Raw genomic sequence first — 17,879 nt, forward strand, 5'->3', positions numbered from 1 at the left:
CTCCTCCCACACGCCCTGCCAGAACATAAAATCAACTTACCTTTTTTTTTTTTTTTTTTTTTTTGAGACAGAGTCTGGCTCTGTCACCCAGGCTGGAGTGCAGTGGCCGGATCTCAGCTCACTGCAAGCTCCGCCTCCCAGGTTCACGCCGTTCTCCTGCCTCAGCCTCCCGAGTAGCTGGGACTACAGGCGCCCGCCACCTCGCCCGGCTAGTTTTTTGTATTTTTTAGTAGAGACGGGGTTTCACTGTGTTACCCAGGATGGTCTCGATCTCCTGACCTCGTGATCCTCCCGTCTCGGCCTCCCAAAGTGCTGGGATTACAGGCTTGAGCCACCGCGCCCGGCCCAACTTACCTTTCTTACTCCCCTACCCTTCGGTTCTACTTTCCCTCCCCTCCATTGAAGAAAGGCACAAAGTCAGGAGTTGATGCTGCATCTTTTTTTTTTTTTTTTTAGTTTTGCTTTCTTAAAGCATGTGCTGAGCTGATGAAGAGAGCAGTTTGGCAATTAAAAAGGCCCAGCAGCTTGGGCAGCAGCAGGGGGGTGCCAGGTGAGGGTCGGGTGTCCCTCTTTCCTGGGCCAGGGAGCAGCAAAGCCCGCACTAACTTCATAAAATATAAAACAAGGGAGGGATGAAGGGAAGAGGGAGATTTGTAAAATACAATATCTTAGGGGATTGGCAATAATAAAAAATAAGGTTCATTATTTACAAACAATTTCTGTTCTTGGTCTCTGTACAGTGGGGGTGGGGTGAGGGGTGTTAGTGAGTGGGATGAGTTGATGTGTCTGTTTGGGTGCAGGTGTGGGGACAGGGAGGCAGTGGTCGTGTTGGGCATATGAGAGAGGAGGTGGGGTAGCCAGTGAGTGGTTTGTCTAAGAAGGACGGATGGATGGCGGTGGGAAGGAGAATGAGAACAGAGTGGTTGGCCCAAGGGAAGAGTCCAGATGTCAGGGGCAAGGAAAGGCTGGGAAGTAGTGCCTTTTCTCCTGGAACGGGAAGCTCCAGGAGGCAGGGGCACGAGGCGGATATGGTTAGTGAGCAAGAACTCCTCTTCTGCGTGCCGGGGGTGCGTCCTGTGTCCTGGGTCTTGGCATGGCCTAAGAGAGTTTGATGGTGGTGTTAGGACCCAGATCCCTGGAGAGAGAAGAGAGACCAGGGATGACTGTCCAGCAGGAAGCCTTTTACCCTCTGCAAGCTGGATCTAGACCCAGCAGGGATGGGGCCTTGGGACGGTGTGGCCAATGTGGGGGCCAAGGGTGGGCAGGAGGCAGGTGGACCCTGCCTCAGGAGGGAAAGGGGCTCCCCACCCACCTGTCGTGGAACCACTCCTTGGAGTGGGAGAAGTCGGGGCTGGTGCCGTTTCCACCGTCTTTAGGCCAGGCCTCACTCAGGTACTTGGTGGTCTCGTGGCTGTTGTCCAGGTGGTCATGCTGCAGGTGGTCCTGGGGCCGCTGCTCTGCCGGCCCCCCGGGGTTGATTTCCCAGCCATCTGGGGGCTCCATGGGCAGCAGGGCGCTGCGGCCATCTTCCCATGAGCCTGCCCCGTCATCGTAGAATAGGAGGCTTCGGGAGGGCACTGGAGAGGGAGTGTAGGATGAGCGGCGTGCCCAAGACTCCCTCCACATCCTGGCCACGTTTATGGCCTAGTGGTTAAGGACACAGGCCCTGGATCTGAGTCCCAGCTCTGACACTTTCTGGATGTGTGACCTCAGGTAAATCACACGCTTTGCTTTAACCTTTCTGAGCCTCAGTGTGCTCATCTGTAAAAGAGGGATACTAGGACCAACCTCATGTAAATGAGAGGTTTAAATGAGGTAATAGAGGGGAAGTGATTGAAACTGTGTTCAGGAAATACTCAGAAAAGTCAGTTCTTCCTAAGCAGAGGGTACTGAGTTTGCGCATCGGGGAGCTATGTTCTAACCTCCACCACTTACTTGCTCTACCTTTTTTTTTTTTTTTTTTTTTTTTGAGACAGAGTCTTGCTCTGTCACCTAGGCTGGAGTGCAGTGGCAGGATCTCGACTCCCTGCAACCTCTGCCTCCTGAGCTCAAGCGACTCTCCTGCCTCAGCCTCCCGAGTAGCTGGGACTACAGGTGTGTGCCACCATATCTGGCTACTTTTTGTATTTTTAGTAGAGACGGGGTTTCACCATGTTGGCCAGGCTGGTCTTGAACTCCTGGCCTCAAGTGATCCTCCCACCTTGGCCTCCCAAAGTGATGGGATTGTTGGAATGAGCTACCGCATCTGGCCAGTCCACCACTTACTTTCTGTGAGACCTTGAATAAGTCTCTTCCCTATTCTAGATCCTAGTTTGCCCTTCAGAGAAGGAAAACAAACATCTATTGGACGCCCACCATTTGCTAGGCATTATCTAAGGCCCATAGACCTAAGTAGAGTGGTTAAAATCTGAGAGAAACTCTAGGGAATGAGGTTTCTTTCCTTTTCTTTTCTTTTCTTTTTTTTTTTTGAGATAGAGTCTCGCTTTGTTGCCCAGGCTGGAGTGCAGTGGCGCGATCTCCGCTCACTACAAGCTCCGCCCCCTGGGTTCATGCCATTCTCCTGCCTCAGCCTCCCGAGTAGCTGGGACTACAGGCGCCCGCCACCATGCCCGGCTAATTTTTTTGTATTTTTAGTAGAGATGGGGTTTCACAGTGTTAGCCAGGATGGTCTCGATCTCCTGACCTCGTGATCCGCCCGCCTCGGCCTCCCAAAGTTCTGGGATTACAGGCATGAGCCACCGCGCCCGGCCAGGAATGAAGTTTCTTTAGCCCCACTTTCCAGAGGAGGCAACTGAAGTTCTAGGCACTCAGGGAAATTGTCCTCCCTGAAAGGAGGATGCGAACCCAGGTCTGCCTGGCCCTGGGATCTGCCGCCCCTCCGGCTCTGCAGCCATGACCTCATAGTATGTGTGAATAGCAGTCCCTGGAACTGTGCAATGCGCCAGCTCTGCAAACCAGCCTGCTCCAAAGCCATCTGCCTGCTGGGATGTGTCCTCCTCCTCTCCACCCAGCCCAGGTCCTGGGCCTAAAACCCACACTGCCTTCTCTCCAAGGGGTTCATTCATTCCCTCCTCTCACTGTGGCTTTGTCCATCAACCCCAGCTCTCTTTCGACTCCTTTCCCTCCAGTGGCTTTTGTGGCCTTGGAAAAGCAGACACATGGCTCTCCAGACCTTGCATTGCTGCTGCCCACCCACCTTTAGTGACCACCCTGTTCTCTCCTCCTCAGCCTGCACGTGTCCGGGGAGGAGCTTTCACTCTCCCTGTCTCTACTTCCTCTTTCCCTAACCCTCCCCACACCAGCTTCCTCCCCTCAAGGCCCTCAATGTCTAGCTCATCCTCCCTGCTATAGCCCTCCTTCTTGAAACTCACTCCTTAATCTTCCCTCCTCTGACCTCCCATCTGTTTCCTCTTCCTCCTCCTGTCCTGTCAGACACGTGGTAATTGGTAAGTGACTGACTGGTAAGTGATGAGGGACAGCCAGGAAGTTCCTCTGGGGGTCCACCTGAAGGATTCTCTCCCTCTGAAATCCACACTCTTCTTTGCTGGGCCCTCCCCTGGTTCTCCTTTTGCCAGCTACTGTGATGTAGCTATTCTCTCCTCCGTGAGCTCAAAGAGACTGAGTGTGCTCATTTCATAAGCACAGACACTGCTGTTTCATGCCCTGTCTCACAGCCATGGCTCAGTAAGCGCAAAATTGCCACTCCCATTTTCTAGATGAAGAAATGGAAGCTTAGGACAATTTCTTCGTTTCTAGATGAAGAAATGAATTAAGACACATGCTTCAGGTTACACAGCAAGTGGCAGTGCCAGTTACGACGGACTTAACATCCACATGCTCCTAACCACTGTACTTTACTATCCCCCTTGGAAACGGTAGATATCTGAACCCACACCACCACTACCCTTCCTCTGTCCACGGTAGACATTATTAATGGACCATGACACTCCTTCCTGTCAATTCTGAATGGTGCCTCAGAGTCCTTCTTTTTTGTGAGATGAGTCTCACTCTGTCACCCAGGCTAGAGTGCAGTGGCGTGATCTTGGTTCACTGCAACTTCTGCCTCCCAGGTTCAAGCGATTCTCCTGTCTCACCCTTCTCAAGTAGCCGGGGCTACAGGCACACACCACCATGCACAGATAATTTTTGTATTTTTAGTAGAGATGGGGTTTCACCATGTTGGCCAGGTTGGCCTCGAACTCCTGACCTCAGGTGATCCACCTGCCTCGGCCTCCCAAAGTGCTGGGATTACAGGCGTGAGCCATCGTGCCCAGCCCAGGGTCCTTCTTAACACAGTGTTTCAGGCAGCTACCACCACCTTACTGGAAATGGCCTTTGAACTGAAACTCACTTGCTGTCCCTATCATGAGGTACTGATGGTGCCTAGCAGATGCCGCACAAGCACTAGCACCATAATGCATGGGGCACAGGGCTGGAACATTCCTGTTATCCCCTAAACCCACCTCCTGCAAGCCACTCCTGAAGCTCTCTGGGAGCTAGGCTGGGCATTGAGAGCTCTGTATTTTAGTCCCAATTCTACCACAAACACTGAGCAAAGCATAGACTCTCTTTGGGCCTCAGTTTCCCCATCTGGAAAATGAGGCAGAATGAGATAATGCCGACCCCACACTTGGCTTCTCTCTTATGTCTGGCTTCTGCCTGGACACTGGGGCTGGGGCAGGGCAGCCCCAGACCAGGGAGCTGGCATGACAGGTGGGCACTCACTCTGGCTGGCCGTGTAGATGCTGTCTGCGGCCATGGGGTCTTCCTTCACAGTCTGGGAGCCGGAGGAGAACTCGGGAAGGCAGGGCACGAGGGAGCCCAGCACCAGAACAAAGCACAAGGCTGCCACCTGGTAGCAAAGAGACAGTGGCATCAGATCTGGGGCAAGGAGGGGCTGCGGCCCTGACCACCCCACTCCTCCTCTCCCAAACCAACAGGCACAAAAGTCTCAGCGTTTTCCCAAAGAAGCAGCTCTTCCAGCTGACCACTTCCTCCCACACGTGGGGTCTCCCATCCTCTCTGGGGAAGGCAGGGGCCGCTCAGGCCATCCCAGCCCATTGTAGGGGGGTCGCCACAGGCAGTGCTAGAAGTAAGAGGGAAGTGGCCAATGTGGAGTCACCCTATGGGGTAGAGGAATCAGGAAAGGAAGGAATAGGTGCAGGCGGGGCTTGGGGCCGGGACGAGGGAGGGGGACACATCAGCACGTCACGTTCTCAGCCGGCTTCTGGGGAGTCTGGCTAGCAGGAGGTGCTGAGAGCCAGGGAGCCCACACTACCCCTGCCCATAGCCTGGCTCTGCCGTCTGACAGCTCGAGGGTCTTAGAGGGCCGGGGCCTGTTGAGCTAGGCAGCAAGAGGCTGGCCATTTCCAGAAGAAGATGGAAGAGCGACTGGAAGAGGTCTGAAGCACACCCTTGGAGCCTTCCGGGTTTCCAGGGGCTTCCTCAGCCTTTTCACTGCCATCCGTTCCAGAAAGAACCATGTCCGTACTTCCCTGAGTCTCCCCAAGCCCTTCCCTGCACAAAGCCTGTGGAAGCCACCTCCTCAAGGAACTTGCCCAGTTGTCCCCTAGCTGGGGCCACGGGAGTCACCTACACATCTACACTGTGTTAACCAGTCGGGGACCGGTGTGAGGCAAAAGGCACCACGGGCTCGGAGAAGGAGGCTGGGGTCAGCTAGAACCGACCCACCAGGCGCCAGGATGGTGTACCCTGGTGATACTGCCCATGATGTTACCAATCCTCAAAGCTCTGCCCAACCCTAGAAAATGCCAGCCTTGGAAAGAACTCTCCTCCTGTGGGCCTGTGGTGGAGGGAGCCACACCTACCATGAGGCAGGTCCCAGTCTGGGTGGCGGCCATCTTGTAAGGTCTGGAGATCTTGTTGGTGACCAGAGTCTGGAGTTTCTGCAGCTGCTGGAGCAGGGTCCTGAGGAGGGCACAGCAGTCAGCTGGCAGGCTTTGACCCCGCAGGCATCTCTGCCTCCTGGAGCTCTCCTAGGGGGCTGGCTCCAGACATGGCCTCCACGCCAGGTGCCCGTTTCAGCCAAGATAGGAAAGGTCACCTCCTGAGTGGCTCCTCTGCAGAGTGGCCTGGCACCTGGGGCCTGCCTCATGGTGACTGGCTGGGTCACCCTGTGGAAGCTCAGGCCTGCCCTGTGATGCTCCTGGCCAAGAGGGTTGGAGGAGGGAAGGTCTACCCCCAGCTGCGCGGAGGCCAGCCTTCTTTTGCTTAACAGACACCTGCCACAGGTTCATTGACCTTCCCTCCCTGGCACCCCCAGCATCCTGAGCTGATAAGAAAGAGCTGTTTGGCACAGTGCGTGGTATATAGTGAGTGTCTAGTAAATGGTAGCTATTGTTTTTGTTAGGTTTTTTGTTTTGTTTTGTTTTGAGACAGAGTCTCGCTCTGTCGCCCAGGCTGGAGTGCAGTGGTGCGATTGTGACTCACTGCAACCTCTGCCTCCCAGGTTCAAGTGATTCTCCTGGCTTAGCCTTCTGACTAGCTGGGACTACAGGCGTGCGCCACCACGCCCAGCTAATTTTTGTATTTTTCGTAGAGACAGGGTTTCGCCAGGCTGGTCTGGAACTCCTGACCTCAGTGATCCATCCGCTTCGGCCTCCCAAAGTGTTGGGATTACAGGTATGGGCCACCGTGCCCAGCCATTTTTGTTTTATTGCTGAGTTTTTGTTTTATTATCAAGGCACTTCGTTTATTTATAGATTTCCACGTCAGTCTCCTTTACTAACTGTGGCCTCCCTGAGGGTGAGGACTAGGTCCCACTCAGTGTGGAATCTTCTGGGTGCACACAGAATGCGTTCGGCACAGGCTTGGTGGGAAAATGTTTTCTCTCTCTCCACCCAACCGGGCACATAGGGGTTGCAGTTCCCACAATGTACAGCAGGTGGCGAAATAGCTCCAAGGGCCTGGACCTACTTTGGGCCAGAAAGGAACCCCAGCCAGAGACAGAGGGGTGGGGTGGGGGGTCAGGTGGGATTCTCCAGGCCAATCAGGGAACAGAGGAGTGGCTGGATCCCGCTGGAGAAGCTGAGGGAGAAGGAAGGAAAGAAGGAAAAAGTCTTGTGTTGAGCACCTGCTGCATATCAAGGCTGTTGTCTAGGTTATTGTAATTAATCCCAGCAAATAATTATTAAAGACCTACCACAGGCTCATGGCTGGGTACTATCAGGAATTTGGAATGAAAATAATGGCAGGGTGTGGTGGCTCACGCCTGTAATTTCAGCACTTTGGGAGGCCGAGGCAGGAGGATTACATGAGGTCAAGAGTTCAAGACCAGCCTGGTCAACATAGCGAAACCCTGTCTCTACTAAAAATACAAAAATTAGCCGGGCGTGGTGGTACATGTCTGTAATCCCAGCTATTTGGGAGGCTGAGGCACGAGAATTGCCTGAACCCAAGAGGTGGAGGTTGCAGTGAGCCGAGATTGTGCCACTGCACTCCAACCTGGGCAACAGAGCAAGCCTCTGTCTCAAAAAAAAAAAAAAAAAAGAAAGAAATAAAAATTTAAAAATAAAAATAATAGAAGAAGACCAGGTGTGGTGGATCATGCCTATAATCCCAGCACTTTGGAAGCCAAAGCAGGAGGTATGCTTGAGCCCAGGAGCTGGAGACCAGCCTGGGCAACATAGCAAGACCCCGTCTCTACAAAATACTTAAAATTAGCCAGGGGTAGTGGTGTGTGCCTGTGGCCCTAGCTACTTAGGAGGCTGAGGGGGTGGGAAGAATCAAGAGTTTGAGGCTGCAGTGAGCTATGATCATCCCATTACGCCCCAGCGTGGGCAACAGAGTGATACCCTATCTCGAGAAAATAAATAAATAAAAATAATGAAAGAAGAATAAAAGCTAACATGAATTGCACATTCCTAAATGCCAAGCATCAGGCTGGGTCCTTTATTCGCAGGATCTCATTAATACCCTCACATCAATCCTATGAAATAATGTTTCTTTTCTTTTTTTTTTTTGAGATGAAGTCTCACTCTGACACCCAGGCTGGAGTGCAGTGGCATCATCTCAGCTCACTGTAACCTCTGCCTCCTGGGTTCCAGCGATTCTCCTCCCTCAACCTCCTGAGTAGCTGGGATTACAGCCATGCACCACCACACCTGGCTAATTTTTGTATTTTTAGTAGAGATGGGGTTTCACCATGTTGGCCAGGCTGGTCTTGAACTCCTGGCCTCAAGTGATCTGCCCGCCTTGGCCTCCCAAAGTGCTGGGATTACAGGCATGAGCCACTGTGCCCGACCCTAGGAGATAATGTTTCTATCATCCCCATTTAGACGAAGAAACAGGGGCCCAGAGATATTTAATGATTTCTCCAGAGTCACAAAAATGGCAAAGCAGTATAAGAACCCAGAGCTGTGACTTTACGTGGCTGCTACCTGCCAGGCACTGCGCTGCTGTCTCTACACTCCTGTTTCTCAAACTTCATAGTGCATGTGAATCACCCAAGACCTTGTGAATGTGCAGTTTTTAGCTTAGTAAGTCTGGAGAGAGTTCTGATAGTCTGCATTTTTTTTTTTTTTGAGATGGAGTCTCGCTCTGTTGCCCAGGCTGGAGTGCAGTGGCCAGATCAAGCTCCGCCTCCTGAGGTTTACGCCATTCTCCTGCCTCAGCCTCCCGAGTAGCTGGGACTATAGGCGTCCGCCACCACGCCCGGCTAGTTTTTTGTATTTTTTTTAGCAGAGACGGGTTTCACCATGTTAGCCAGGATGGTCTCGATCTCCTGACCTCGTGATCCGCCCGTCTCGGCCTCCCAAAGTGCTGGGATTACAGGCGTGAGCCATTGTGCCCAGCCTGCATTTCTAACAAGCTCCCAGGCGATGCTGATGTTGCCTGTCCGGGGCAACTGGCTTTGAGTAACAAGGATTTACACCAGTGGTTCTCAAACTTGAGGGTGCAACCTAATTACCTGGAGGACTTATTAAAACGCAGGGCGCTGGGCCCTACCCCCGGAGCTTCTGATTCAGTAGACCTGGCATGGGGCCAGAGAATAAGCACATCTACTAATTCCCAGGGGTTGTTGTTGGTCTGAGGACCACAGTTTGAAAACACCTGCTCACTTAAGCAACTCCCCCGCCCTGCCAGGTGTCTAGTAGGTGAGGAAAAATGGGAACGCAGGGAGTGGCAGGATGTAAGTGGCCCAAGGCTACAGGGTGTGTTTCTGGGGTCCCTGTTATCCTAAACTTAGTTCTCTCTCCTCTCCCCTGTCTCCCAGAGCTATGCAAAGCCAGGCACGGGTTGCAGAGGGGCAGGGGGCCAGGTTGGATGCAGGAGGCACCACCCACCTGTTGGCATTCTCCAGGGTCTCTACCTTCTTCCACAGTTCATTGTTCTCAGATGTAAATGTTTCCACCCTGTAGGGGCCAAGCAGGCACAGGCTTAGGGGCAGCCCCCTCGGCCCTGCCCACCACCATCACACTCCCTGTGCCCCCAGCCTCTGCTGCCCCATGAGGGAGGGCCTGGGGAGGGCAGGTCAGGGGAGGGAGTGGCGCATGGATTCCCCACCCCTCCCAAGCCGCTTACTTCTTTTCTAGACACTCCACATACTCCTTCTTCTTACGACGGCTCTCCTGGGCCGAGATCTAGAGGGGGAGGCCCGAAAACAAGGGTTAGCACTGCCACATATTCACTTCCTGGGCCCCCCAGTTTCAGAGCTGGTATGCCAGGGGAGCCCATCCACCAAGGAAGCCCTCTGAAGCCCCAGGGTGGCAGGCTTTACCTTGTTCTTGATTTTCCTCCGGACTCTCTTTAAGGCTTTCTCCTCGGCTTTGGTGAGGGGGAGTTTTGTGGGGATGGGGTAGCCCTCAGCAATCAGGGTCCGCTTCTCCTCCTCTGTCAGGAGCAGTGGCCCTGATGTCCCCTGTAATTTCTGTAGGAAGTATGACGTGGTAGTTAGGAGCCAGGCAGCCCTGGGTTCAAATTCAAGCTCTGCCATGTGCTATCTATATGACCTGGGCAAGGCACACAACGCTCTGCGCCTCAGTTTCCTCATCTGAAAAGGGGGTGGATCTGGGTGAAATTGAGTAACACGTGTCAGCTGCCAGGCGGTGCTGAGAGCTCAGGTGTTAGGCTCTTAGTGCATTGTTCGGGAGGGCTTCCTGCATCCCATCCCTGAGACCACACCCTCAAAGCTTACTTGTCCAGGATGCCCCAAACAGCATCTCCATCACACCCCTCCCTACAATCTTGGCTTGGGAGACTCCACACCCATCCCAGGGCTCAGGGCCTAGCTCCATGTTTCCTGGGGATTGTGGACCATCTGGGCACTGCCCCTCACACAGCACTCCTTGGAGGCAGCCTGGGTCATCCCCTGGAGGTCAGGAATGTCAAGTTCTAGTCCTGGCTCTGCAACAGTCTCCTTTCACCATGAGGCAGGGCGAAAGGATTTGAATTCCCGGCCGGGTGCAGTGGCTCATGGCTGTAATCTCAGCACTTTGGGAGGCTGAGGCGGGCAGATCACGAGGTCAAGAGATCGAGACCAGCTTGGCCAACGTGGTGAAACTAAAAGTACAAAAATTAGCTGGGCATGGTGGTGTGCACCTGTAGTGCCAGCTACTCAGGAGGCTGAGGCAGGAGAATCACTTGAACCCAGGAGGTGGAGGTTGCACTCCAGCCTGTTGAGAGAGTGAGACTCCATCTAAAAAAAAAAAAAAAAAAAAATTAGCCGGACGCGGTAGTCAGTGCCTGTAATACCAGCTACTTGGGAGGCTGAGACAGGAGAATTGCTTGAACCTGGGAGGCAGATGTTGCAGTGAGCCAAGACTGAGTCACTGCACTCCAGCCTGGGCGACAGAGCGAGACTCAAAAAAGAAAAAAAAAAAAGGATTCAAGCTCCCATCTGCCAGGCAGGCATCCCTCTGAATTCTGATGAGGGTGGGGATCAGTCTCAGGGCTCCCCAAACCCTCCCTGCTGGCCGTGCGCTCAAGTGGATATATTCAATTCCTCACTTCTGGGATCAGCCCATCCCCAGCTCCTTACGTGCGGGGCAGTCAGGAGTGGGGAGGTGGAGATGGCCGTGGAGGAGCGTGCCATGGGCCTGACAGGGCTGGAGGGGGGCAGAGAGCGGGGACTCTGGGAGCCGTCGCTGTCACTGCCGTGGCTGCTGGGAGGCGTCGGAGGCATCTGCACCAGGTCCTCTGGGAAGAGCAGGGGAAACCGGGTTAGCAACGTTGCACACCAGCTCCACTTGGACATCATGAGTTCAGCTGAGCATGGGCTTGCACCAGCCCTGACATTGTGGGACACGGACTGCCAGGCCCTTGGCCTCAGCTGTGACATCAGAAGCCCCTCTGCAGTGTCAGAAAGACAGTTGACATCCAGGTAGCCAATTCCTGGGTGCTGCTTCATCTGACACCACAGAGGCCCAGCTCCTTTACGGCTCGCCTTTGGTGTAGACATCATAGGAGCTGAATTATTGGGAGGTCCTCCCCGACCTCTGACTTCACAGGGTTCAGGGTCTTAACCTCAGCAACTCCAGAAGGTCACTAAGCTCCAGCTCAGCAAGGTGAGTGGGGCCTTTCTCTCATAGGGTCAGGCTGGGCAAGCAGGAGCGATGGCAGCAGTAGATTGGGCAAGAAGAGGACTGGATGAAGGCCAGGTGCAGTGGCTCACAGCTGTAATCCCAGCACTCCGGGAGGCTGAGGCAGGTGGATCGCCTGAGGTCAGGAGTTCGAGACCAGCCTGACCAATATGGCGAAACCCTGTCTCTACTAAAAAATACAAAAATTACCCAGGTGTGGTGGTGGGCACCTGTAATCCCAAGTACTCAGGAGGCTGAGACAGGAGAATTGTTTGAACCTGGGATGGGGAGGTTGCAGTGAGCCGAGATCGCGCCACTGCACTCCAGCCTGGGTGACAGAGTGAGACTCCATCTCAAAAAAAAAAAAAAAAAAAAAAAGAAGAGGACTGGACGAAGAGCGGGCATGGATGGAGGGAGATTGGGTAGGGCAGGGTGGAGAGGATATTCTGGAGGCGGGGTTGTTAAGAGACAGGGGTGGGCTGAACCAAGAAAGTAGGGATGCTATCTGCCCACGACTGGAGGGGAAGAGCCCTTCCCCTGGACACCTACCCGGTGTCACTTTGAGGAACTGGTTCACCTCCGGAGGCTCTGCTTTGATCACTGGCAGCTGAGTCATCTCTCCTGGGGCCTGAGGAACAGACAAGCCCAGCTCCATTAGCTGCCCCTGGGTCTGTCCCCAGCATGCCATCTACCCACCTCCTCCTTAAGTCTGGTGGCCTGCCCTGCACAGTTGGGGAAGTGGCTGGGCTTGGAGTTCTGGGCACAGTTGCAAGGGAACAGAGGCAAGTTCTTGAGCCTAGGAAAGCCAAGTTACACCTAAGAGAAAGGACTGGTGGCCAAGTAATGTAGCTCAGACCTTAAGCTCAGAGAAGGTGAGCCTCTGAGGGTGGGGCCACCTTCCACACCAACTGTGAAGGCCACACAGGCTTTGGTATGTGGGTTGCCATGAGGACAAGAACAAGAGGTAATGTCTGGAATAGTGTAGCTGTTCAATGGCTGGTAGCAATAGTACAGAAGAAGGAGGCATTAATTGGCTGGGGGCTCCGAGGACGCTCCCTGAGAAGTCAAAGTCTGAAATGAGTCCCGGGGTATAAATAGAAGTAGAATCCAGACAAAGAAGTTGGAGGCAATGAGAGCTCCTAATGGATTTGAAGCAAGGGCCTGATAGAATCAGATGGACATTTTTAACAAACATGCATTTCTCTTTATTTCTATTCTGACTTGTGGTTCCAGAAAGGACTTCAAGAACATGCATGGCTTTGTACACATGACTACCGACATGCATGTAAGTGGTGCTCTCTCTGAGGAAGGCATGGTGTTGGGGGCTGGATTTCAGGCCCTGGGCTGCAGCCCCAGAGAGAAGATCGTGATATTGTGGGTGGGACGCAGAATCCAGAATGTAGGCTGATGAGTAAGAATCCCAGAAAGTTCAAGTTGGCAGGGACCTTGGAGACTCCTTGGTCCACATCCCAGCTGATCCCTCGAGTGAGAGGGGACTGTGGTGCAGAGAACTCACTGTTGACAATGCCAGCTCCTGTGCCTTCTACTAGGGGTTATGACCTCCCCTGTGTGGGCTTCAGGGTCTGGCAGGCCGAATTTGGAAGGCAGGTCAGTTGCTTCTAACTGCATGATTTTGGGCAAATTGCTTAACCCCTTGAGCCTCGGTTTCCCTGTCTGAAGCCTCCTCGCCTCTGGCTGCTGCTGCTGTCACTCCTTTGGCAAAGCCTGAGGAGTCTCAGAACCAGTCTTGGAGACGGTTTCAAAAGATCCTGCATATTTGCCACCAACCCTTGATCCCATGGGTCTGTGGTGGGGCAGACAGGGGCTGACCTTTCTTGCTTCGGCCACCTACAGTTTGAGCAAGTGAGCCGTGTGGCCAGCAGGGGGCAGGGCCAGCCACGTTCCCATCTAGGGATTTTAAGATGCTGCTCATCCTGTGGAATCCTAGGGCTAGAGGCACCTTAGGGGGTTCATGAGCCCATTTTACAGAGAAGGAGGACACGGAACGTGCCCAGAACACAGAGGAGGCTCCGAGTTGGGACTCAGGCAGGGCCTTGGCTAGGAGCCAGGGGTCTGGGGTTCACATTCCCAGAGGGGTCTTGGGTTTATAGCTGAATGCTGTCATCTACACATTTGTGGAGGTGGGAGCTCAGCCTGAGAGTGTGGGTTAAAAATATTAATCTCATAAATGTAAACAATTGGAATATAGCACACTTTTTTTTTTTTTTTTTGTAATTTCCATTTTGGTCTTTCTTTTTTAAAAATCCGGAAGCTTTGAGAAAAGTCATCTGCCTGGACTGTCTCTACCTCTGAGACCCTGGACTGGGCTCCTGATGCCAGCCCTGCAAGTTGTCTTTTTCTGCACAGGCGAGAGCCTTTGTTACTCCAAGGGGGCTGTGGCTTGTGCCCGTTGCAGGATGGTGAAGGGGCAGCCAGTGGAGCAGGCGGAGGCCTGGGCTGGGCTGAGGCTTCCCACCCTCAGCCCTGAGGCTCCTGTCTTCCTGTTCACAGAGCCCTGGGGCACAGGGCTTTGGGCAACTCTTCCCGCAGACCCACCAGCCCTCCTCCCTCCCTCAGCCCTTACAAACCATCCCCAGGCTCACCTGGTGGGGGATGGGCAGCCTGGACAACGGGCTGAGGCCCAGCAGCGGGGTGGTGGCCATGGCGGCCGCGGCAGACATGGCCGAGGGGGCAGCCAGGGGGTCCACAGGCAGCTCCGGGCTCTGCTCCTGCTTCACCATGATGGAGCACAGTTTGTGTCCCAGCGCCCACGCTCCATGCTCCACGTCTAGGGGAAGGGGAAAGGCTCAGGGGACTCCAGGGCAGAGGTCTCAGTCCCCTGCCTGCCCTCTGGGAGCTGCTCTAGGCTGAACTGAAGAGAGCTGTTGGGATATACCAGGGGCAGGCGGGAAAGAGGGTGGTTGTGAGGTGAGGGGGAATTGTCTTGGGCCAGAAGAGGGGAGGACATCCTCTTCATTCAGCAGCTTACAGAATGAGCTTGGGCACCAGATTCACACTCCTCTTGATTGGCTGTGTGACCTTAGGCTAGTTGCTTAACCTCTCTGAGCCTGAGCTTCTTCATCTGTAAAATGGGGAAAGAACCTAATAGAGAATTCTGAGGCTTAAGTAGTATAATGTACATAAGACACTTAACACTGTGAGTGTTAATACTTAACACTGGTGAGAAGCAAATGTTCAGGCTGGGTGCCGTGGCTCACTCCTGTAATCCCAGCACTTTGGAAAGTCAAGACAGGCAGAACGCTTGAGCCCAGGAATTCGTAACCAGCCTGGGAACCATGGCGAAATCCCATCTCTACCAAAAATAAACACACACAAAATTAGCTGGGTGTGGTGGTGTGTGCCTATAATCCCAGCTACTCAGGAGGCTGAGGTGGGAGAATCACTTGAGTGGCCAGGTGCAGTGGCCCACACCTGTACTCCAGTTCTTTGAGAGGCCAAGGCAGGCGGATCGCTTGAGTCCAGGAGATCGAGACTAGCCCGGACAACATGGTGAAAGCCCGTCTCTACTAAAAATACAAACATTAGCCAGTTGTGGCGGCACATGCCTGTAGTCCCAGCTACTGGGGAGGCTGAGGCAGGAGAATCGCTTGAACCCGGGAGGCAGAGGTTGCAGTGAGCTGAGATCGTGCAACTGTACTCCAGCCTGGGCACAGAGTGAGACTCTGTCTCAAAAAAAAAAAAAAAAAAAAAAAGAGAGAGAGAATTGCTTGGGAGGCGGAGGTTGCAGTGAGCCAAGATTGCGCTACTGCACTCCAGCCTAGACAGAGTGAGACTCTGTCTCGGAAAAAAAAAAGAAAAAAAAGGAATAAGTGTTCAATAAACACAAGCCAGTGTTAAAATACAGCTATTGTTATTTAGTAAACATTTGCTGAGAACTGTGCTAGGTGCTGGGGATATAGGAAGAGTCACAAGCAGTTTAGCAAAGTTGGAATGCAAAGGGGAGTGGAAGATGGAGTCAGAGAGGCTACTGGGGGTGACTTGGCCTTGGAGGCTGGGTTAGTTCAGATATGTGACTTTATCCTAAAGCAAATGGGGAGCCACTGAAGAGTTTTGCATGTGCTCAAATTTATAATTTTTTTTTAGGTGTTTTTTTTGTTTGTTTGTTTTTGTTTTTGTTTTTTTTTTTTACTGAGACAGGATCTCACTCATTCGCCCAGGCTGGAGTGCAGTGGTGCCATCATGAGTCACTGCAGTCTTGACTTTCCTGACTCAATTGATTCTCCCTCCTCAGCCTCCTAAGTAACTGGGACTACAGGCACATGCCACCATGCCTAACTAATTTTTGTATTTCTTTGTAGAGATGAGGTCTCCTGATGTTGCCCAGGCTGGTCTCGAGCTCAAGTGATCCACCCACCTCAGCCTCCTGAAGTACTGGGATTACAGGCGTGAGCCATTGTACTTGGCCCAAATTTGAAATTTTAAGAAAGATTATGGCTGGGTGCGGTAGCTCACACCTGTAATCCCAGCTTTGGGAGGCTGAGGCAGGAGGATTGCTTGAGCCCAAGAGTTCAAGGTTGCAATGAACTATGATCAGACCACTGCACTCCAGCTGGGTGACAGAGTGAGACCCTGTCTCTAAAATTAAATCAATTAAAAAAATATGGCCGGGCATGGTGGCTCAGGCCTGTACTCCCAGCACTTTGGGAGGCGGAGACGGGTGGATCATGAGGTCAGGAGATCGAGACCATCCTGGCTAACAAGGTGAAACTCTGTCTCTACTAAAAATACAAAAAATTAGCCAGGTGTGGTGGTGGGCGCCTGTGGTTCCAGCTACTCGGGAGGCTGAGGCAGGAGAATGGCGTGAATCTGGAGGGCAGAGCTTACAGTGAGCTGAGATCCAGCCACTGCACTCCAGCCTGGGCGACTGAGCGAGACTCCGTCTCAAAAAAAAAAGAAAAAAAGTGTGTATATATATATATGTGTGTGTGTGTGTGTGTGTGTGTGTATATATATATATGTGTGTATATATATAATCACTCTGCCCTCCTGTGGGGACTGGACTGACTGCAGGCAAGATGGAGGCAGGGAGAACTGCAGGAGGTGTTGAAATCGGCCAGGAGAGAGAAGGGGAGGCCTGAGCAAAGGCAGTGACAGTTGTGATGGAGAGGAGGGAACAGATTTAGAAGGAAGCATCCACAGGACCTGGTGACTGGGGGTATGTGGTGGGCGGAGGGGGCGGCGGTGGGGAGGAGTGGGAGGTGAGGCTTAGATTTCCTGAGGGAAGAACCCACCTCCTGCCCACCTAGTGGGCCTCCTGGTTTCACCTGGGCAATAGGGTTGGCAGGCATCACCCCTTTTCCTGATGGATGCCCACATTCTTCCACCCTAAGTCAGCCCTGTTCACGGTGGCCCCACTGCCTGTCAGCCATTGAAGCATTGGGTAAGACAGGGGAGAGGGGAGGGGAGCCAACATTTGAGGATGGGCTGGAGGGGACTCTGGACTTTGGGGCCTGCTGTGGCGGGGGAGAGGGGGTAGTGGCTGATTGGCCACCTTGGAGGCCAGGCCCCACCCTGCTGGGAGCCTGAGTGCCCCAGCTCTGGGCCACAGGCTGCCCGTGGGCTCCAGGAATACCCACAGTCTTCCCAAATTACAGGGCCAGGCCACCGGCCTCCGGGAAGCTGCCCCCTGCAAAGGGCCCACAGACAAATTGCTTTAAAAATAGACTTGGAAGCCGGGTGTGGTGGCTCACTCCTGTAATCTCAGCAATTTGGGAGGCTGGTGCGGGAGGATCACTTGAGGCCAGGAGGTTGAGACTGTGGTGAGCCAAGATCGCAACACTGTACCCTAGCCTGAGTGACAGAATAAGACCCTGTCACCCTGCCCCCCCCCAAAAATTAATAATAAAAAAAAAGACTTGGGGTGGCTGAGGAGTTGCAGGGCTGATCTAAGAGGGGTAGATGTCCCTGCCCTCATGGGGTCTGGGGGGAGGCACAAACGTTTGTCTTTGCCCCTGGGGGATCTCAAAGGCCATCAGACGCAGCTCACACTTCTTGTGCTGAGCACAGCTCTAAGCCCTTGACACACATGAACTTCTATTTTCTTTTTCTTTGAGATGGAGTTTTGCTCTTGTTGCCCAGGCTAGAGTGCAATGGTATGATCTCAGCTCACTGCAGCCTCTGCCTCCTGGGTTCACTGATTCTACTGCCTCAGCCTCCTGAGTAGCTGGGATTACAGTCATGAGCCACCACTCCCGGCTGATTTTGTACTTTTAGTAGAGACAGGGTTTCTCCATGTTGGTTAGGCTGGCCTTGAACTCCTGACCTCAGGTGATCCGCCCTCGTTGGTCTCTCAAAGTGCTGGGATTACAGACGTGAACC

General features: G+C 53.3%; 1 protein-coding gene across 6 annotated transcripts in view; it reads right to left on the bottom strand.

The window, feature by feature from the left end:
* Window positions 1-424: 424 nt before the first annotated feature.
* Window positions 425-17,879, bottom strand: part of CREB3L1 (cAMP responsive element binding protein 3 like 1) — a 45,266-nt gene continuing 27,811 nt past the window's right edge. For 2 of the 6 annotated variants that reach the window (XM_015114395.3, XM_077963027.1), the window contains exons 3-12: window positions 14,144-14,328; window positions 12,090-12,168; window positions 11,000-11,157; window positions 9,740-9,889; window positions 9,544-9,602; window positions 9,306-9,374; window positions 5,829-5,928; window positions 4,726-4,852; window positions 1,313-1,577; window positions 425-1,135 (exon numbers count right to left, since the gene is read on the bottom strand). In XM_015114395.3, coding sequence (XP_014969881.1) covers window positions 1,099-1,135; window positions 1,313-1,577; window positions 4,726-4,852; window positions 5,829-5,928; window positions 9,306-9,374; window positions 9,544-9,602; window positions 9,740-9,889; window positions 11,000-11,157; window positions 12,090-12,168; window positions 14,144-14,328 — 1,229 coding nt within the window. In that variant the 3' untranslated portion in view covers window positions 425-1,098. Of the gene's footprint in view, window positions 1,136-1,312; window positions 1,578-2,441; window positions 3,284-3,371; window positions 4,853-5,828; window positions 5,929-9,305; window positions 9,375-9,543; window positions 9,603-9,739; window positions 9,890-10,999; window positions 11,158-12,089; window positions 12,169-14,143; window positions 14,329-17,879 lie in introns of those variants that run through there. The other 4 variants (XM_077963026.1, XR_013403885.1, XR_013403884.1 and 1 more) reach the window with 4 other exon arrangements.

The sequence above is a fragment of the Macaca mulatta genome, chromosome 14, assembly GCF_049350105.2.
Source record: "Macaca mulatta isolate MMU2019108-1 chromosome 14, T2T-MMU8v2.0, whole genome shotgun sequence".
In the NCBI taxonomy this organism is placed as follows: domain Eukaryota; kingdom Metazoa; phylum Chordata; class Mammalia; order Primates; family Cercopithecidae; genus Macaca; species Macaca mulatta.